Source organism: Nothobranchius furzeri, chromosome 13 (genome assembly GCF_043380555.1).
Source record: "Nothobranchius furzeri strain GRZ-AD chromosome 13, NfurGRZ-RIMD1, whole genome shotgun sequence".
In the NCBI taxonomy this organism is placed as follows: Eukaryota; Metazoa; Chordata; class Actinopteri; order Cyprinodontiformes; family Nothobranchiidae; genus Nothobranchius; species Nothobranchius furzeri.
The window spans coordinates 66,134,488-66,155,120 of NC_091753.1; the positions used below are offsets into that span (position 1 = coordinate 66,134,488).

The 20,633-nt window shown below is 40.3% G+C and overlaps 2 protein-coding genes across 2 annotated transcripts in view; both read right to left on the reverse strand.

The window, feature by feature from the left end:
- Nucleotides 1-5,912: 5,912 nt before the first annotated feature.
- On the reverse strand, nt 5,913-7,032 carry LOC107374050 (complement C1q tumor necrosis factor-related protein 3). The gene is made up of 4 exons (XM_015942190.3): nt 6,938-7,032; nt 6,758-6,847; nt 6,545-6,685; nt 5,913-6,445 (listed from the first exon to the last, which is right to left on the reverse strand). Exons 1-4 carry the CDS (start codon nt 6,942-6,944, stop codon nt 6,012-6,014), a joined length of 672 nt encoding a protein of 223 aa, XP_015797676.1. The 5' UTR covers nt 6,945-7,032; the 3' UTR covers nt 5,913-6,011.
- A 2,931-nt stretch (nt 7,033-9,963) lies between these two features.
- cbln20 (cerebellin 20) overlaps nt 9,964-20,633 on the reverse strand; it is a 32,389-nt gene continuing 21,719 nt past the window's right edge. The window contains exons 7-10 of the mRNA XM_070543794.1: nt 12,101-12,192; nt 11,713-11,875; nt 11,561-11,613; nt 9,964-11,088 (exon numbers count right to left, since the gene is read on the reverse strand). Coding sequence (XP_070399895.1) covers nt 11,050-11,088; nt 11,561-11,613; nt 11,713-11,875; nt 12,101-12,192 — 347 coding nt within the window. The 3' untranslated portion in view covers nt 9,964-11,049. The remainder of the gene's footprint in view (nt 11,089-11,560; nt 11,614-11,712; nt 11,876-12,100; nt 12,193-20,633) is intronic.

Genomic DNA, 20,633 nt, shown 5'->3' on the forward strand with positions numbered 1-20,633 from the left:
GTTAAAGCCCAGCAGAGACTAGATTTCTCTCACTGACTAAGAAAAAAATCGCTTAAAAACACAAAATAAGGTGTTTGGACCACAAATGTAGGCAACTAGCAGTGAACTGGGACACTTTTTTTTAAACCTCTTTCTCAAGATCACAGTTTACAGACAATACTGTGTGTCTGTAGAATGCTAAGAACCTCTTTCCAACAATATTTGAAACTCAAAATGTGTTTTGGAGTGAATGTGACTAAAACTGGTAACTAATATAAGTCACAAATGTTTAACAGAAACCAAATGTGCACACTTTGTTTACCATTGCCTTGGGAAATTTGAATAAATCATATTTTTGTAAGCCAACCTCACTTTTTCCTTTTTGCTCATTTATAACATATAGTCTACTCTTACCAGCTTGAAAAAACGATGGTATTTACTGCTTTTTATGAAGAAATACCATTAATATTATGCATAATTGACTTCAGCCTTTTGGCCTGGCCCTCCACAATATTTTCTGTTTCTCATGTGACCCCGTGGAAAAAATAATTGCCCACCCCTGGTCTAGCTGGGAGGTGATCAGGAATACGGTGCAGTGGGGGGGCCCTTCGGGCGGGATCGCTCCCACTCTGACCCGAAGGTGTCGTTTCCCGGCCTTAGTGGCACGTCACCCGGCAATGGCCCAGGGCCCTGCAGTAGGCACATCGTCCCTCCTGGTACTGGCGTGCCCGTTCCTCGGGAGGGAGGTGGCCCAACTGCATGGGCTCCAGCTGTCGGGTGGTTGAGCTGTCTGGGGTTCAAGTGAATCAGGCGTTGGGGTTCGTGACAGACTGAAGTGTATAGCAAATTTAAGTGAAGCCTGAGGGTTAAACCATACAGTCAGACATATTTTACAACTCAGACTTCACAATCTTCTAAGACACCTAATTAGGTTTTGCTACAAAACATCTAAGCTTACATTCCATCATTTCATTCATTGTCTCAGTTATCTTGTGTCAACCATGATTGAACATAATTTGTTCTGTGTCATCATTAGTAATAGAAATATAATTGATTTTTAAAAACTATATTTTTGACTCTAACTCAGATAATTGTTAAGTGCTTTAAATCCCTGGTCTTATCCAAATTACCTAGTTTCATAATTAATCAAATATTAAAAGATCAATAATACTGATAATCATATTTATACGGAATATCACATCTTATTGATCATTCAGTAAATGTAACAACTTCTATCACGTTACACACACAATGACAATAAATGTCAAGTTTGCCGTGTTTATGTAAAATCAAACTGATCACAAAACATTGATTTGCTTTCTTTCTTTCGGTTTCCTCGTCCAACCCCTACAAATCCCTGTGTCCTCCCCCTACAGCACTCTCTAAATACAACAGACAATAACAACAACTCAAACAAAGTCTGGCGAGTTGTGTAAAAACTGCCATTTTTTAGCATATTTTTCGGTCTGTATTGCAGTAGCTCTTCTGTACTTTCCTTGTGTAAAAGTAGCTCACAGGCCAAAACAGTCAGGAGATCCCTGCTCTACAGGCTTATTTCTGACTAGGGTTGTCACGGTAACCGGTATAGCGGTAAAACCCGGTAAAAAAGTTGACAATAAAAATAACCGTCCAGTTTTTAAAAAACTAAATTATCTCGGTGGGTTTACCGTGGCCGCGGTTTATGCGCGGTGACCCTTACCAGCCACCGTCGCTTCTGCTGAAGTTCCCGCGCACACGCACTTTTTAGTTTGCAACCAAAACTTTGAAGCTGAAATAATGGCCGAAGGAGGAGACGGCAGCGCCCAGGACATCCATCAGCCCTCAAAGAAGACTAAATCGGAAGTATGGGCATATTTTGGATTTCTGAAAAATGCTGAGGGACAGTTAATAGAAGACTGCTATCCCGTTTGCAGAACGTGCAGGAAACAAGTGTCTGCAAAAGGCAGCAACACTTCGAATCTAATGGCACATCTGCGTGACCATCACCCACGTCTCTACAGCCGGTGCAAGGTAAGTTAACATCAGCATTTTAGCTTAAATGCATGACGTGAGGACTTTTGGTTGAGGGAGAATGCAACGAGTCACTATATACTGCAGCCGCAGCGCCCTCTGCCAGCATTTAAACCGTGTCACGGACATCCTGTTGCTGGATGAAGCATCGTATTTGTTGATGATGAAGAGAAATATACAATTAGTTCCTTGTCATTGATTTGTTTACTTATTCAATGCCATTTATACTTGAACATTTGGATTTGATTACATAGTGTAGTAGTTATTGTAGTAATTTGTTTAAAGTGGCTATTTATTTTAAATACATATTTTTTTAAGGTTGACTTGTACAGTGCTCAAGTCAAGTGTGGACTGGAGTTTTAGATTTTCATTTTGATAATGAAGAAAAGAAGTATATGAGAAAACAAGTGGTGTTTCTTTGATTTGTTTACATGTTGTTTATGTTTTGAATGTTTGGATTTGTATAATTTAAACCTGCACTGAGTACTGTAACATGTTCCAGAAAAATAAGCTATTTGTTCCTTTACTTGTGAAAAATTGCACTTTTGCTAAGGCTTTGTGTTATTTTAGGTTTAATAAACACTGTTAAACCTTTTCAGAACTATTTCAGTTTGTGTAGAACAGGACTATCAATGCTTTCTGAACATATGCAACACCGTTTAAAAAATACCGCGATAATACCGAAAACCGCGATAATTTTGGTCACAATAACCGTGAGGTTAAATTTTCACACCGTGACAACCCTATTTCTGACTATCAGTCCAGCTGTTTGTGTGTTTCGCCAAACCCTCAAAGAGTAAAGCTTTGTTGAGGCAAATACTTTCTTGTGGTACTGTGGAGACCATGTCCCTGTGTTACAGTGTCAATGGCTCTCAGCTGCCCCACGGGGTCAGAGCGCACTCTACTAAAGGTGTGACCACCTCAAGGGCTCTGTTTATAGGGCCTTTCAGTTGGTGACAATTGCTCGGCTGCTAGCTGGCCTTCACCCCACACTATGTGAGGTTTTACCATCTGGATTTTCTGGCCCTTTTGATGGCTCATAAAGTTCTTTCTGCAGAATCTGAGTTGCCATCTTAGATTGCGTTTTCAGCCCAGGGTTGATAGCTGCTCATGGGGCGTTTTTATATGTCCCATAGTACCTTTGTTGTACTGAGTGAATGTTAGATTATGCATATAATCACTGTTCCCTGAAGGAGAGGAACGAGGTACAGGGCTGCCTCATTTGCAGCCTAGCTCGGTAAAGAGCGGCTATCGAACTGAGAAACCCAGGTGACGTCACGCTCATTTGCCTTTACAAGCACAATTAGATGTGTCTTAAGCCAGGCCACATAAGGACGTGAAGTCCTGTAGTACCTTTGTTGTACCACGTTCCTCTCCTTCAGGAAACAGTGGTTATATGCATAACCTAATGTTTTTGTGTTTTCATTCATATTCTTTTAGAAATGTCTGAAAATAAAAACATATCCACCAGGGTGTGTAATCCAATTAGAAAAACTGTGTATTTACCAGCAGCCTGCCACAAAAACCAAACGTATTCCAATTACTTTGGTCCTGTAACTGAATGAAATGACTGTTTTCCAACAAAAGTCATTTTCCCCCTCTCCTCTGACACAGAACTAGTCTGCATGAGATATGGCCTCAAGGTCTCATGCATTTGCTTCTAAACTGCTTTCTTTCCAGCTCAAGAGAAGAATGAAGAATGGACTCTCTCCTTTTAATAAATCAAAGAACTCTATTTTAATAAAGCTAATCAAACAAAGTGTTAGTTAATAATAAGATGTGACCAATCTGTGAAATCAAAATATTAATTACTTTATTATAATCCTATAGAATATAATAAGTAATATGACTTTAAATGTTTTCACTAGGACTGATCTCACGTAGCGTTAAAAGACATGGCACATTGCCTTACTGATCCAATCAGAATCTGCCAGATCTGACGGAGGCGTGGTTTTGGTGGTGCTTGGTAAACCTGTCATCTATTCATTCGACCATAAACCAAAACATCCGAAGTATAAAACTATGACCACGTCATCTTGAACGCCAGTTCTAAGCGTTCTAGAGAAGTTGTCGGAGTGGCCAATCCGTAACTTTCCTCTTCAGCCAAAATAACCAACGACAAGCTGGATAAAATCTGTTGCTGTTCCAACTTCTGCAACGGTTCCTTTCAGAATAAAAGCTGAACCATCACGACCCAGTTTGGGTCTCTCTAGATGCCAACAAAACTGTCGTGACCTGGAAGTATCTCAAGACTGGTCTGGTCGGCGGCCGCGGCTGCTTCTACAGGCTTCGGCTCTACAAAGGTCAAGCTGGACCTCTACACCTCCTGATCTAGACGGGGACTTCCGCTATGGGTACGTGGACTGGCAGAATGGTGTCGAATGTGTTTATAAATCTCCTAACCAAAACTTAGCGCGAAGACACCACCTTCACTTCCCACCAGAACTAATCGCTTCTTCGGATTTGCTGGTTCTGAACAACATTCCACACTACACCATTCTCCGTCTCATTCACCTTAGTTACACATTGTTTAAGTTAGTCTAGTTTTAATTTGTTTAGTAATAAATCTTTAAACTTTTAAAACCTGACTCTCTCTTCTGTTGTCTCTGAGTGAATACGAAGCTGTTAACTAATCCCTGCATTAAAAAGTTCCAATCTTCTGGTTAAACAGTACCCATACATCCATAAGGTAGATTTCATATTTTTTATGGAATCTTATGTCTTATGGCTTATTAAATAACATGTAAATTAACTCATTACAGTCCAATCTATCAAAGATATCAAAGAGAACAATCCAGTACATTAAATGATTTTTCTGTACCAACGAGGAGATTTTCATAGCTTCAAACATGACCTACAGCAATAGTATGCCAACTGTTTCAGGTATTTGCTGGATTCATTTTCTATTTATTAAAAGAAACATTCAAAAAATTTTTTGTCATTTTTTAGGTCCAAGACTTCTGTTTTATTGTCTACATTTCGTATTTTAAGCACCAAGAATTCCATAAATTGTTGATCACCAAGTGGATTGGGACAGCGTCTGCAACCATGTGGATGCTGAGCCAGAGGGTTTCCTGTTTTAGTCTGAAGATAATCTAGTTTATTTTATTAAGCAAATCTCCAAACATCATTTATGAAATGAAAGACCCCAGCTTGCAGGTGGGCAAACTATATGGGTGGCAACAGGGTTTGTCCATGGTTTCCATGATGGTCCCGCAGGCGTTTACCCACATAGATTTGAATGGGTCCTACATGGGTTTTCAGATGGACCCAGATGGTTTGACTCATATGGGCTTGTTAAAATCTATGTGGGCAAATACCTGTGGGGCCATCATGGAAACTGTGTGCAAACCCTGTTGGCACCCACACGATTTGCCCATATTTATCCATATGGGACCTACTCAGAATGATGGCTGGAGCATCCATGAGTGTCTGATGGTCACAAATCATAGTTTTAGGAATTTACTCAAATTTTTATTGGGTTAAAAACCTTCTAAATAATAATTTTCTTAATGATATCAAATGTGTTTTAATAGCCAAGCACAGAATAACTGAGGTTTATTCTACCAGTTTATGTAATGAGTACGGTCCTATAGCCTAAAGCCTAACTCAGGCATTTAATTAAGCATCATTTATTGTTCTCATATCAACTTTCTTTATTTTCATGTTTTTTCATCAGCGAAAGAAAAGTTCTTATTAAAATCAAACATGAAGCTCAGATTTACTTGTTGAGCTTTATTTGGTCTTTTTTATTTCTCCTGTGTAGATGTCACATCTCTTCAGATGGAAAAGAATATGCCAAAGAAAACAAACGCTTTGTTCAAAATCTTCATTTATTTTCACATGATAATTATAAATTGCAGCTGTCATTGTGGAGAAGAAAGAGGAGGCACTAGCTGGTATGACAGTTGTAGTGAGAGGCTTCTCTCAGTGAGATGGGGTGGTGCATGGGACCGCTCACCAAAGACAGAACTCCTCCATTAGACTAACCTATTACATGTGGTGAAAAGCACCCTCCTGCGCTATGCAGTAGCATAAAGCAGAAAAGCACTGAAAGTATTGTAGTGGTTGAAGTCATCGCAGAGGAAGCAGTTCTTGGCTAAGTTGACGGACACCTTGTCTCCAACCTTCAGGCTCAGGGCAATAGCTATAGTGGAGCTGTCTTCTTTGTCCCTGGTGTTGTAGTCTCTGGCCCCAGCCACCACTTGGCTGTTCACCTGAAGGGTGATGCAGACGGCTAGCAGGTACCCAGAAGCACCAGAGTCACTAAAGGTCGACACGGCTAGGCTGTAGACACCAGCGCAGGGAGCAGTGAAGATACCAGTGTCCACGTTGTAACTGTTACCATAGTTAATGAAAACCTGCTTGTAAACAATGACGCTGTCAACACTAAAGGGACCATTACACCTGAAATTGTTATTGGTGTAGAGAGCAGAGCTGAAGGCAACTCGGTTGGCTGGAAATGCAAGGGAGAGACAAGAAGTGAGACAGGTACTGATTGTCCCTCATGAACAGAATAAAAATCACCTGCTGCTTTAATGATTATGTTGCCCACCTTCAATAGACTGAAGACTTTGGTTAGTTTGTGATAAGTCCTGCTCCAGCCCAGTCAGGACTGCGTTGAAATACGCCTTTAGTTTGTTGGTGTCTTGCACCATCTTGCAGCATGCACAAGAAGGCTGGTCCACGTTGCAGCCTGGACATGACACAGGAGTCAGTGTGCAATCGAGGACTCATACATGCTGAGCGAGTGGTCAAAGGGCCTCACCTGTGTTGAGTACTACATCCTTAGCACCACTATCCCAAGAATATTGGCCAGCAGCACAAGCTGCATACAGCAGACACAGCAGCAGAGCAGCTGAGGGTAAAACAAGAAAAAACGACACGTTAGACTTGTGGAAGCATTGTGATTGATCACTGATTTGTGTACAGATGTATTCAGACTCACCTCTCATGCTGATTTATATTGATGGCTTCAGAATGCTGGAGCTATGACAGATTCTACTAGTTAAGGCAGAGTCATGGATATATAGCACCCTGATTGCTCCTCCTATTGCTACCTCCTCCTCAGACGTGACTCGGCCTACTGTGCTGTTATTGTCTAACCATCCATCGTGCTGCATTTGGTTACTGCATCACTGGAGATGTTTTGTCTTCAGCTGGAGCTTTTCTCTCAGAAACCAAACAGAAAACATCCCACACCCTGAGGGTCTTTGTTGTCAATGCAGGCCAGGGATCATCTATCACCTGGTGAGACTCCAGTGTGATCTTATCAGGAAAAGGGGAATGAAGAACTCACAGTGCTTAGTTTTGTGCCGATTCTTTAACACATATGAAGCTACTAATGAGACATCCTCAAAGAGCCATGCAGTCCTGTAATCTCTATTAAAAGTGTGTAAATAAGTGTGTAGATGTGTCCTGTGGGATTATTCTCTTAGTCTATTAGAGCAGTGTGTTAAACTCCAGCTGCCTTCATTTAAAACACTGAGGATTATCATTTTCTGGATGACAGAGAGTTTTCATCACATCTTCACTGCTTCTTATTCTAATGTGGTGTGATCATATTAACCAAAAAAAGAGTTTTAACTTTTTAGTGTCAAACATTTGGTCAAATTTTAGCCTCCAGGAATAACTGAGACATGCACTGAACTAAAAAACACCATACATAAAAATCCTAAAGATTAGCAATAAGTTATAAATGATCTCAAGATGATAGAAACATTTTAAATGACTGTCATTAAACCACCAAATGGTTCCCAAGCGTGGCCATGTCTGCAGCTCACCACTCCTCCAGGAGATGGGTCAAATGAACAAATTTCACACACACACTAGTGTGTGTGACAACTGCCGGGACTTAAACTTTAGAAATATAACAATAATAACAACGAGAAAATTCCTGAAGAAATTTTAAAAAGGGACCTGCCCACTGACACAAGATAATGTTTATGCAAATGTAAAAAACATCAGCAGTTGAAACAACGTCAAACTGAGATGTTACGTCATGGCTGAAAAATATTTCCAAAACGAAATTTGAACCAACGTCTTTTCTGTCCGTGACATAAACGTCTTTCAGCGTGTCTCATTTGGAAATTTGATAATTAAATTTAGGCTTTTCATTAATTACCGTAAATATATATTGCTGTAAAAATACATCATTTCTTAAACAAACACAAATATTTCCGTATGCCATCTAAGTCGGAAACGTGTATGTTCCATTCGGGATTCAAACCCGGGTCCTCGGAGTGTAAAGGCAGTCTGAAACTGAGCTCAGCCAGGTGCATATACATAGTAATAGTTTTTGTTTTCTACCCTTTGAAGTTCAACAAACTGTGTTTTATTTACTTTTCAGGGGTCAGGTTGACCTTTTGACTTCAATACAAACAAAAGAAGATCTAGAGAAATGTTTAGACTTTCTCGCCAAGGCCACTAATGAAGAAATGACTGAATTTGGTGGTGAACAGTAAAAATCATATATTTGACTACTTTTCTCCAAAATGAATCCCTTATATTACAGAAAGCATTAGTATTTGTTGCAGATGATACAGGATCAAAAACTGTGGTTTGAATTGAAGTCAATGGGACATTTTTGTCAAGTCACAAGAGGATGGCAACTTTTAAATCTGTTGGGTAATGTGAATGGCTAACAAATTAATTCGTCCAAGATGATGTTGAACTCAGAGGGTGGGTTAGAGTAGCCAAATGGACACCGTGTGAAGGTGTATTGGCGGTTGGTGAGGGTGAAGCTTAATTTATATGAGTCAGACTCATGGACAGGGATTGTCCAGAATCCTGATGCAATGTAAAGGGTGGAAAAGTAATTAGCGTCTCTCACTTTCAGAAGTTCTTCTTCCAGGTGGACCATCGGCCACAGTGACAATGGAACTTGTTGGTTAAGTTTCCTGTAGTCAATGGTTAGTCACCACTTACCATTAGGTTTCCTCACTGGCCACAATGGAGCAGAGTAGATGCTGTTACAGGGTTGAATGATACCCTTTTCCAAGAGGCTGTCAATTATTTCCTGGACAGGTCCATAGGATGCTAGGGGAATCTCGTATTGAGGCACAAAGGTCAGCGGCGCATGTGGTGGTGTAGGAATCCTTCCCCCCAGGTCGACAACAAGGACAAGGTGGTTGGGCGTTAATAGGGTTGGGCATCGTTTGATTCTGAACGATTCCGATTCCTCGTTTCGATTCCGGTTCCTATGGATTCCTGATTCCGATTCTTTCAAGACATTACATGTTTTACATGAGCTAGCTAACCACAGGTCCTACTTGATGAAATAATCTTAACTTCGACATAAATTTTAATAGACCCCGTGCATGAGAAAAGGCTAACTTCCTGCTTTGAGACCGGATGTAGAGTTGTTAATTTCCGCTATATTGTGCTTTAATTTTGCTGAATCGCTACTGTTGCGGACTCAAAAGTCATGTCAAAATTACAAAAATGGAATGATCACGTTAATCTACAAAAATTAGAAGGTGGGAACACTCATCACTGCTGCGTCTCGCTGGGGGGAGGGGGGGGGGGGATTTAACAAAACGGTTAGGTTTCACTCCTTTCTCAAGGATCCTGAGTTGCAGGCACAATGGCTGATAAAAATCAGACGGCACCGCTTCAGAGTTACGGCCAGCTCTAGAGTGTGTAGTCGGCATTTTGACACTGGCTCGATCTTCTTGTCTTCCTCTGGAAAACGATGTCTTCAGCCAAAAGTTGTTCCATTGTTATTCCACTGTAATGACTTCACGAAAAAGTCAGAGTGACCAGGAGTTTGTGAGCGCCACCCTCTGCCTGTTGACACCGTGGCTATAGCAACCGAGGATGACAACACAGAGGATGGAAACACCTTCCTTTAACAGCACTGTCATTTGCTCCGTTTTCTGTGTTTCTTACTGACTGCAATAGATTTTTAAAGATGATAAATACTATTTTCTTGGAATTCAGAAATAAAACACAAATTTCAAATGATCAACTATATTTAACATACTTTGAATTTTATAGCAGTAAACACAAACTGCAGATTTTAATACATAAAAAATGTGTTTGAAATCTTCACCAAACCAACTTGTACTTGTAACACAACTGGTAATTACAACACAACATGGAAAATAATTCAGACCATGTACGTTGATGACATTTAAGTCAGGAATGACAAGCTAACTGTTTATGACAAGGAATTTGTCCATGAATACATGAAAATAGAACATTCTATCTTACACTTTATTGTCTCCATCACACCCTCATCCTTCTGTATTCTTTGGATGAACACATCTTCTTGAGCAGAGAACACAAAATCACACCAACTCATCCCTGCAGTTAGCAGCTGACCCTAATAGGCATGTGATGGTTTAAGCTGCGACGTCCCACTGATGACCTTGAGGTAAGGTGCAGCTACATAATTTTTAATGTTTGGACATTTTATTTTCAATAGGCCAAACTGAGGTTGCTCCAAGGGGCAAAAAAAATGATGCCATCTGGTGATGCACCAATCCATGGTGCACCACAAATCCACATTTGTAGTGGTTCACTCGTTTTATCTGGCAGTATTCCCAGGAAGCATCCGCCTCTAACTCTAAACCCCTCTTCATAGGGCCTGTCTGGCGAGTACCTTTCAAGATGCGTTCAGCCAGCAGCTCTTCAGAGAGCTCACCCACATGACAGATCTCTCTAAATAGAGATGCAGTCACTCGTGGTCTCCGTACATTGTGCCAATCGGCACACACACTCTGCTCTCGCGTAGCACATTCTATGCTCCAGTACAGATCGAGGGTTATCTCAAGACTTTTCATGTGCAGCTGTTGCTTCCTGGAACAGACAAACATGCATTCTGATGGTTTCAGTCAGTAGTCTTGCAGAGGCAGTGGTGGAGGAGGTGGAGCATTATGGAGGGTCTGCACTTTCTCTTTGGGTGGTTGCTGATAAGAAAGTGGACTTCCTTGTTGCACCTTGCCGAGCAGTGAGTCCACCAGCGGGAAATCTTTGCCTATTCCCATGCTGCAGATCATAGGCCGGTCAGCATCGGAGAAAGGTTGGTAGACTTCAGAAACCCGCAGAACCGAGAGGTCAGGAAAGTCCCCGTGAAGGCCTTTGTACAGTTTGCTCCTGAATGTTAAGAACACACATAAAGAACATTTTTTATCAATTTATAAATGTTGAAACCGATCATTTTCATTGCTTGGTAGGCCCTATAACTCACTATATTACCACTGATGGCGTGTTTGAATCTGAAGCTCCTGTGCATGTGTCAAAATACTAAAGCAGTGCTTTAGAAGCGCTGTGATGATGCTTGATTTGTCGGAGCAGAGGCACGTGATCAATGACAACCAAAGCTCAGTTTGGTACGTCACCGCTTTGCTACTTGATTCAAAGGTTTAAAGACTTGAATGTCTGGCTGACTTTTTTTTTTTTTTTTCAATTAAAAGGGGCACTTAATGTGTCCACTTCAGTAATACAGCTGGAACATGAAATGCCACAACAATGTGGCCTTAAGCATAAAGAAATGAGAGAAAACCTCTCACGGTAGGCTAGTCATGATGTGATATGATCTGAAACCCCATCAGTAGCCAGCACTTACCGCACTCCCTCTGTGGTCTTTCTTGTTTTGGGTTTGGCTGAGAGGACAACCATCTTCTCATGATCAAAATAAAGATAATATATTAAGTTACATTAAAAATATTGTGATGATTGGACTCACCATAACTCTCAGCTTATGTCACTGTTGCTCACCTTCACTGCAGCTTAACAGTGGGGGAACAACTTGGACTTTCAACTGCGAATAGTGTGCAGATTGAAAGAGAAGAGCAACACGGTGGTTGCATGAAGCTTTTCCAGCCTTACACGTGCAGGTGAAGTCCAGCAGTTGCACAGTCTGTGAATCTTTCAGTACCATCTACAAAGTACAATATTTCAATGCATTTAATATAATTATTGAATATCCCTATAAATATTACCAATTTCTAAAGATAGCATGTTTGTCAAATGCACTAATTTCTGAGCATGTCCCTGATATGACAGCCTGACATGATCCTAGCAACATCCTATCATTTGTCTCCAACCTATTACATTATATACACTGAACACAACAATTTCACACGGCCTCTTTTTAAGATCATACGCTGAGTTTGTGAGCTTTTTCTGTCTTCTTCATGGACCTGAAGCATTCTGCGCTGACCACCACCTCTCCAGTGCCTTGATCGTTGTCAGACACTGCAGAAAAACGACAATTTTAGTAAAGTTAGCAATAGAATAGCGTTAGTTGGTAAGTTATAGGTGCAGGAACTGTAATACAAAGATAATATATACAGACACTTGAAGCAGATTTTTTTCATGGGAAAAAAATCTAATGATCAATTTTTACGTTTGAAGAGTGATCGATTTGTTGTTTACATCACTCAACACACACGCAGAAATGCATTGCAAAATGAGAAGACATGTCGTCTACATTTAGGAGCACATCTCTGTATAGTGACAGTTATTATGCCTTAAACAGGCACTCATACTACGGGGGAACGTTAGTCAAAAGCCAGATGTTTCCCCTGCTACACTCAGATGAGCTAATGCAGTCAGACACACACCCACACAGTGTGCCAACAAACCGTGAAAAAATGCCAAAGGACATAAAACAGTAAATGACTGTTTCGCTGTTAAGGGTCTCTACAGGTCCTTCTCAAAAATGAGCATATTGTGATAAAGTTCATTATTTTCTGTAATGTACTGATAAACATTAGACTTTCATATATATTAGATTCATTACACACAACTGAAGTAGTTCAAGCCTTTTATTGTTTCTAATATTGATGATTTTAGCATACAGCTCATGAAAACCCAAAATTCTTATCTAAAAAAATTAGCATATCATGAAAAGGTTCTCTAAACGAGCTATTAACCTAATCATCTGAATCAACTAATTACCTCTAAACATCTGCAAAAGATTCCTGATGCTTTTAAAAACTCCCAGCCTGGTTCATTACTCAAAACCACAATCATGGGTAAGACTATCGACCTGACTGCTGTCCAGAAGGCCATCATTGACACCCTCAAGCAAGAGGGTAAGACACAGAAAGAAATTTCTGAACGAATAGGCTGTTCCCAGAGTGCTGTATCAAGGCACCTCAGTGGGAAGTCTGTGGGAAGGAAAAGGTGTGGCAGAAAAACGCTGCACAAGGAGAAGAGGTGAGCGGACCCTGAGGAAGACTGTGGAGAAGGACCGATTCCAGACCTTGGGGGACCTGCTGAAGCAGTGGACTGAGTCTGGAGTAGAAACATCCAGAGCCACCGTGTGCCACATTCCCCAGGTCAAGCCACTTTTGAACCAAAAACAGCGGCGAAGCGCCTGACCTGGGCTACAGAGAAGCAGCACTGGACTGTTGCTCAGTGGCCCAAAGTACTTTTTACGGATGAAATCGAATTTTGCATGTCATTCGGAAATCAAGGTGCCAGAGTCTGGAGGAAGACTGGGCAGAGGGAAATGCCAAAATGCCTGAAGTTCAGTGTCAAGTACCGTCAAGTACAGTCAGTGATGGTCTGGGGTGCCATGTCAGCTGCTGGTGTTGGCCCACTGTGTTTTATCAAGGGCAGGGTCAATGCAGCTAGCTATCAGGATATTTTGGAGCACTTCATGCTTCCATCTGCTGAAAAGCTTTATGGAGATGAAGATTTCATTTTTCAGCACGACCTGGCACCTGCTCACAGTGCCAACACCACTGGTAAATGGTTTACTGACCATGGTATTACTGTGCTCAATTGGCCTGCCAACTGTCCTGACCTGAACCCCGTAGAGAATCTGTGGGATATTGTAAAGAGAAAGTTGAGAGACGAAAGACCCAACACTCTGGATGAGCTTAAGGCCGCTATCGAAGCATCCTGGGCCTCCATAACACCTCAGCAGTGCCACAGGCTGATTGCCTCCATGCCACGCCACATTGAAGCAGTCATTCCTGCAAAAGGATTCCCAACCAAGTATTGAGTGCATAACTGAACATAATTATTTGAAGGTTGACTTTTTTTGTATGAAAAAGATAGTTTAAAGCTGCTTAACTCAATTGTCACTGCCAGAAAGAGGTAAAATTTAAAGGCTACGTATTGTTAATGTGGATCTGAGTGTTTTTTCATGCGCAGTTTGACACCTTCAGTATCTGGTCATATGGAGACAGGAGTCCACATGTGTTGCCTTTAATCTGCCGGATCCTGCTATTCCATCAGCTGGAATCCAGGCCTCTCTGCAGCTCGGAACACATGATAACAGATTGTCAACAAACTGTTCCTGTTTCAAGGTCCTTCTGTGCCGAGCCTGTCTGCTTATCTAGGATGGACTGGACTGTTATGAGTGACTGTTTTCAGCTCATATGAGTTAATCATTCGTGAAATAATAATGTCTTCATTAATCTGTGCTTAAATTAATAAGGTTGATTAATCTGTGCTTGAACTACTGAAAGTTTGAAATGAAATGATTTATTACGGGACTTCCGGTTGGAACACCGACGTGATGGCCACGCTGTGAGAGAGCTCCCGATAGAACCAAAGTAAACGACCGCAAAACCCCCTCTAAATGGCGAAATCAACCTAGTGAATGAAAGAAGATACTGAGGGGCAAAGAAACACACCAAAGACTTGTGCCTTATTGCGGTGCTTCGCAAGAAAATCATCTTTGACAAGTGCTAGCGTTACCTAATAAAGCTAAGCACCGCAAATCCACGGAAGAACAGCACAAAGGTAACTAGCGAGCTAACTAAGCTAGGCTAACACGAAAGATGACAGAATACGGAGTACTCCTTCAAGAGATTAGAGACTTTCGTCAAGAAAACAACGAAAAATTAAAAAGCATTAAAGACGACATTGCTAAAGTGAATGACCGAATGGAAGAAGCTGAAGGGAGGATCGAGAGAGCGGAGGAGAGACTTCAGAATATGGAAGATGCTATGACCGAGCTAGTGCAGTTGCACGTGAGATCGACTGACAAGCTGACTGAAATGGAAAGCCGCTCAAGGAGAGAGAATATCAGGATTTATGGTGTGCCGGAAACATCGGAGCGAGATTCACAGTCAATGAGCGTTTTTGTTGAAACATTGTTGCGCGAAGGCCTGAAGCTGGAGGCTGTAGATAACATTAACATCGAACGGGCTCACCGCTCTCTGGGCCCACTACCCCCAAGCGGGGCTCCACCACGTTCTATTCTTGTGAAGTTTCTAAGCTTCAAGACCAAGAAAAGATACTTCACAAATCCTGGCAACAGAAAGGCTTCACCTGGAACGATAAACAAATAACGCTGGATAATGACTACCCTCCTCTCATCCTAAAGAAACGAAGGGAATATGCTGGCATTCGGAAGATTCTGAAAGAGAAGCAGATCCAGTTCCAAACTCTCTTCCCTGCAAGACTGAAGGTGAAATACGCTGATGGGACCAAAACCTATGATACGTCAATGGAAGCTAGTGCAGATATGTCCGATCGAGGTTTCCCAGTCGAAGTCATCAAATCACCGGAAACAGTCTTGGAGCACCTGAAACAGCTGACCTGGAGCCGGGTGACCAGAGGGACTGGCAGCGCTGCGAATTCAAGAGGGGAGTCAAGCTACAAAGAAAAGCTGAGGGCCTTTAGGAGAACGGCTGCTGGTCCCTCTGCTGACTGAGGTTACATTTCTGAATACTGTCTGACGAGTTCTGTGTTTTTTGGTGTTATTATCTCTTCCAATAGTAACAAATATTTAAACTGGTGTGAAACAAGTTAAGTAATCAGAGATAAGGTTCTTCGGGTTTTATCTCATCATGGCTCAAGCCCCAGCTGAAAAGGGCCCCCCATTGCCGAACTGATGAGGACGTTGCCTTTAGAGGCTCAGCAGGGTCTGTTCCAAAGACCCCCACCTTGGTAGTTCACAACAGCCAATTTAATTTATGTTTCTTCTCAAATGTTAAGTTCCTTTTTTGTTCTGAGTTCAGCGTTTATTGTGAGGAGCTGGAAATCTATGAAAGAAACAATCAGACTTACAACACTATGCATGACAAATACACAAAACTTGTAACAATCAATATTAATGGCTTACACAATCCTGTTAAGAGGTGGAAGGCACTATCCAAACTAAAAAAAGATAAAGTAGGAATAGCCTTTTTGCAAGAAACACATCTCCCAGATAATGAACATTTAAAATTGAATAAGATGGGTTTTAAACATGTGTTCTACTCTTCTCATAGCTCGGGTCGACGGAGGAGAGTTGCGACCTTGTTGTCTGGAGCACTGAATTATGAGCACATTTCAGAGTATAAAGACAAAGAAGGTAGATACGTTATGATAACAGGAAAGATTGAAGGTACTCTTACAACATTATTGAATGTATACATCCCCCCTGGCAGCGACTGGCCCATTTATAAACATATTCTTGAATTAATAACGACAAAAAGTCAAGGAACCCTGATATGCGGAGGAGATTTTATTATAATATTAAACAACGTACTAGATTCCTCAAATGGGAAAGGCGATATCAAGAAGTTGGGGGAAAAAATTACACATCTTATGCAAGAAATGGGTGTGGTTGATGTCTGGAGGGAAAATAACCCAACAAAAAGAGAATACACTCACTACTCACATCCTCATAATGTATACTCCCGTTTGGACTACATTTTTACGTTTAAAAATGACCTATTTAGATTGAAAACCAGTGATATTGGATCCTGTACAATATCTGACCACAACCCGGTTGCAATAACTACTAACCTTGCAAAGAAGAAAAGATCTACTCTTTGGAGGTTAAATACCAACATTTTAAACTACCCAAATATAAAGGAAAATTTAAAAGATGCGATTAAAGAGTTCTTGACACATAATGATAATGATGAGGTGTCTCCAGGTATTCTTTGGGACACGTTCAAAGCAGTTATAAGGGGAAAAATAATTAGTATTTCCTCTTACCAGAAGAAAAAAAATCAACAAAGACTTGCATATTTAGAAGAGAAACTACTAAAACTTCAAAAAGAACATTTTAAAAATATGAACAAAGACATCAAATGTGAAATCGCAAAATTGAAAAGAGAAATAAATGATATCAATACACTGACTATTCAGAAAAAACTTGTTTTATGAAACAGCGGTATTATGAAGTAGGGGGACAACCCTTGAAACTTCTCTCATATAAACTGAGAAAACAACGAGCAGAGAGAACAATATATAAAATAAAGAACCCCTTAAATGATAAAATTGAAACAGAACAGGGAAAAATTCAACAATGTTTTCTTAATTACTATAAAAACCTTTACTCACAAGCTTGCATAAATAATAATGAACATATAGATGCCTTTTTGGCTCAGCTAGACTTACCAACTTTGACGAGTGAGCAAAATGAAACACTACTTGCACCAATAACTAAGGAGGAAATTAAATTGGTTATTAGGAGACTAAAAAATGGGAAGATGGCAGGAGCAGATGGGTTTGGCCCAGAATGGTATAAGTCAATGGAAACCCACCTGCTCCCAACCTTATTAAAAACATTCAATTGGGTAATTGAGAAGAAATGTACTCCAACATCTTGGAATGAGGCAATAATCTCAATCATCCCCAAGAAGGGAAAGGACAGATTAGAGTGTAGCAACTACTGACCAATTAGTGTTTTAAACATTGACTACAAATTATTTACATCTATAATGTCAAAGCGACTGGAAACAATTCTCCCAATATAAGGATCCGACCGGATTCATTAAGCAAAGGCAGACACAGGACAGCATTAGAAGAGTAATAAATATAATTCACCAAGTAGAACAGCAAAAACAGAAGACGTTAGTGATTAGCCTGGACGCGGAAAAAGCATTTGACTCAGTGAGGTGGACCTTTTTATATAAAGTACTCAACAAATTTGGCTCTCAAGAAGCAGTAATCGGTATAATTTCAGGGTTGCATAACAGACCAGTTGCTAGGATTAAAATCAACGGTGATCTCACTGAGTCAATAGTACTGGAAAAAGGAACAAGACAGGGTTGCAGTATCTCTGCACTTTTGTTTGCTTTATACATTGAACCTCTTGGTCAATGGATAAGACAAAGAAAAGACATTAACGGGGTAACAGTTGCAGGGGAAGAGCAAAAGCTGGCACTATTTGCTGATGATCTATTATTAACCATCACTCAACCAACACAGGCCCTACCCTTAATTATAAAAACACTTGAAGATTTTGGAACCCTTTCAGGGTATAAAATTAATGTAAACAAAACCCAGGTTTTAACATTAAATTATGATCCTCCCCAAAATATTACAGACAACTATAAATGGAAATGGAAAGCAGATTCAATCAAATATTTAGGTATAGTTCTGCAGAGAGACTTCACAAAAATGTATGACGTGAACTATAAACCACTTACCACAGAGCTGCAGTCAGATTTAAAACGATGGGATACGGTACCCTTCTTAGACTTACACTCTACAATTGACTCAATTAGAACAAATCTTCTCCCACAACTATTATATTTATTTCAATGTTTACCCTTCCCTGTACCACAAGAGCAATTTGTAATATGGGACAAGATGATATCAAGGTACATATGGAGAGGTAAAAAACCTAGAATGAAATATAAAACCCTACAATTAAAGAAAGAAGACGGTGGAAGAGGTCTTCCATGTTTGAGAGAATATTTTTATGCTGCTCAATTGAGGCCTCTTGTGTGCATGTGTTCTCCAATTTACACGGCAGGATGGAAGGATCTGGAGAAGAGAACTGTCAAGAACATTCCACTGAAGGCTTTACTAAATGACATCAAATTACAGAAACAAATAAAGGTTCAGGATGAATACTTAACAAACATTTTACTTACAGTCTGGAATGAAACCATAAAAATGTGTCACTTGGAGGAGGACCCTAAACTTTTCCGTTGGTGTGCATATGATTCAGAGTTCACTCCGAATAAATATGATGACAGATTCAAACTATGGATTACAAAAGGATTAACTGACTACAATTCATTTGTCCACGAGGGGGCGTTTCAAGCATTTGACAACTTAAAACAAAAACATGGTTTAGCTTCTGATTATTTTTTCAGATATCTACAGATCAGGCACTATTTCAACCAAAAAATCAAGATGCCCACGGCAGGTCAGGGGTTTTTTCAAACATTTTTACTGCTAACAAAATCTGTATCATCCACCAAAATAATTTCTAAATTATATAATATCCTGTTGTGTAAAGACGAGAACACATTTTATATAAAAGAGAAATGGGAAAGAGAAGGACGATTTACAATTACAGAGGAGGACTGGGAGCATATCTGCCGTACACAATGGATCACTACTTCATCAAACGTTTGGCGTGAATTTTGTTGGAAGAACACAATGAGGTTTTTTATAACCGCCTCAAAAAAAGCACCAAGGAATAGGTGATGCTTGCTGGAGATGTGGTGACAGTGGAGCAAACCATTTTCATATATTTTGGGAATGTGCGATTGTTAAGGAATATTGGTGTAATATTCATCAACATCTACAAAATATATTTTTGGTTGTTTTCCCACTTTGCTTTGAAAAGGTGTACTTGGGTAAGCCTGCAATTCATGGCCTTAACAATAATGACAAAAGACTACTGTACATTCTATTGGCAGCTAGCAAAAAGGTTATAACCAGAAACTGGCTGAAACCTCTTCGACCAACAATAGATGATTGGATAGACTTTGTACAAGGAATTTACTCGATGGAAAAAATCTCTTATTTACTGAAAATGCAGCTAGATGTCTTTTATACAACTTGGTCTAAATGGACAGAATATGTAAAGCCTGTAAGATCAGATTTCACGTGAAAAGTAATTTTCCTTTTTATCTGTGCTTGAATGGAAACAATGCTCCTCAAGATGTTCAGGTTTGTTTTTTCTTTTCCCTTTTTTTGTTCATGTTTTCTTTACCTTAAAAATGGAAAAGCGAATACACTGTAATTTTAATGTGTTTAATGCATAATGCGCAATATACTTTTTCAATAAAAAGTAAATTTGAAAAAAAAAAAGAAATGATTTATTGCATTGAATGATTTATATATATGGTAATCCATAATGCTTGATATGACAAGGCAATCATCACCTACACTCAGACACAAGGACAAATTAAAGTTAAGTTAAACTCATGACACAGATATTTCCTTACCCCAAATCAGGTCATCCGTATCTGAAAGAAGGCGTGATGTTCTGAGATTCTTGGTAATGTCCCTTAGCATGGCACATTCCGATTGGACAAGAATTCATAATATGAGAATATTAAAACAGAGCTCATGAGACCGTGAGTCAGTTCTAGAGAAAGCTACGGAACGGCCGTCCGGAGCGAACACTCTTTCACCCAGAGCGTTTTTGGCAAGCTGTCAAAAACCCTGCTAGAAGCTGCCTACAGCTGACACAGCAAACGGTTCCTGCAGTGATATTGTTCCGACTCCCTAAGAGTCCTTCTAGACGCAAACGGTTCCATTCATCTGTTGTGACCCAGAAACATCTCTGGACTGGAGAGTCGGTGCCGCGGTCATTCTACAACCTCGGTGCCCAGAGGTCATCCGACCTCCCTGACATTCAGATCCACAAAGAGGGTCTTCCAAAGGGTGAGGTAGACACACAAATAGCGTCTGATGCCTTTTGATAAGAATCAACCTCATAGCTTAACGCAAACCAAATTCTTTCCTTTTCCACCCAGAACTCAGTTCTTCTA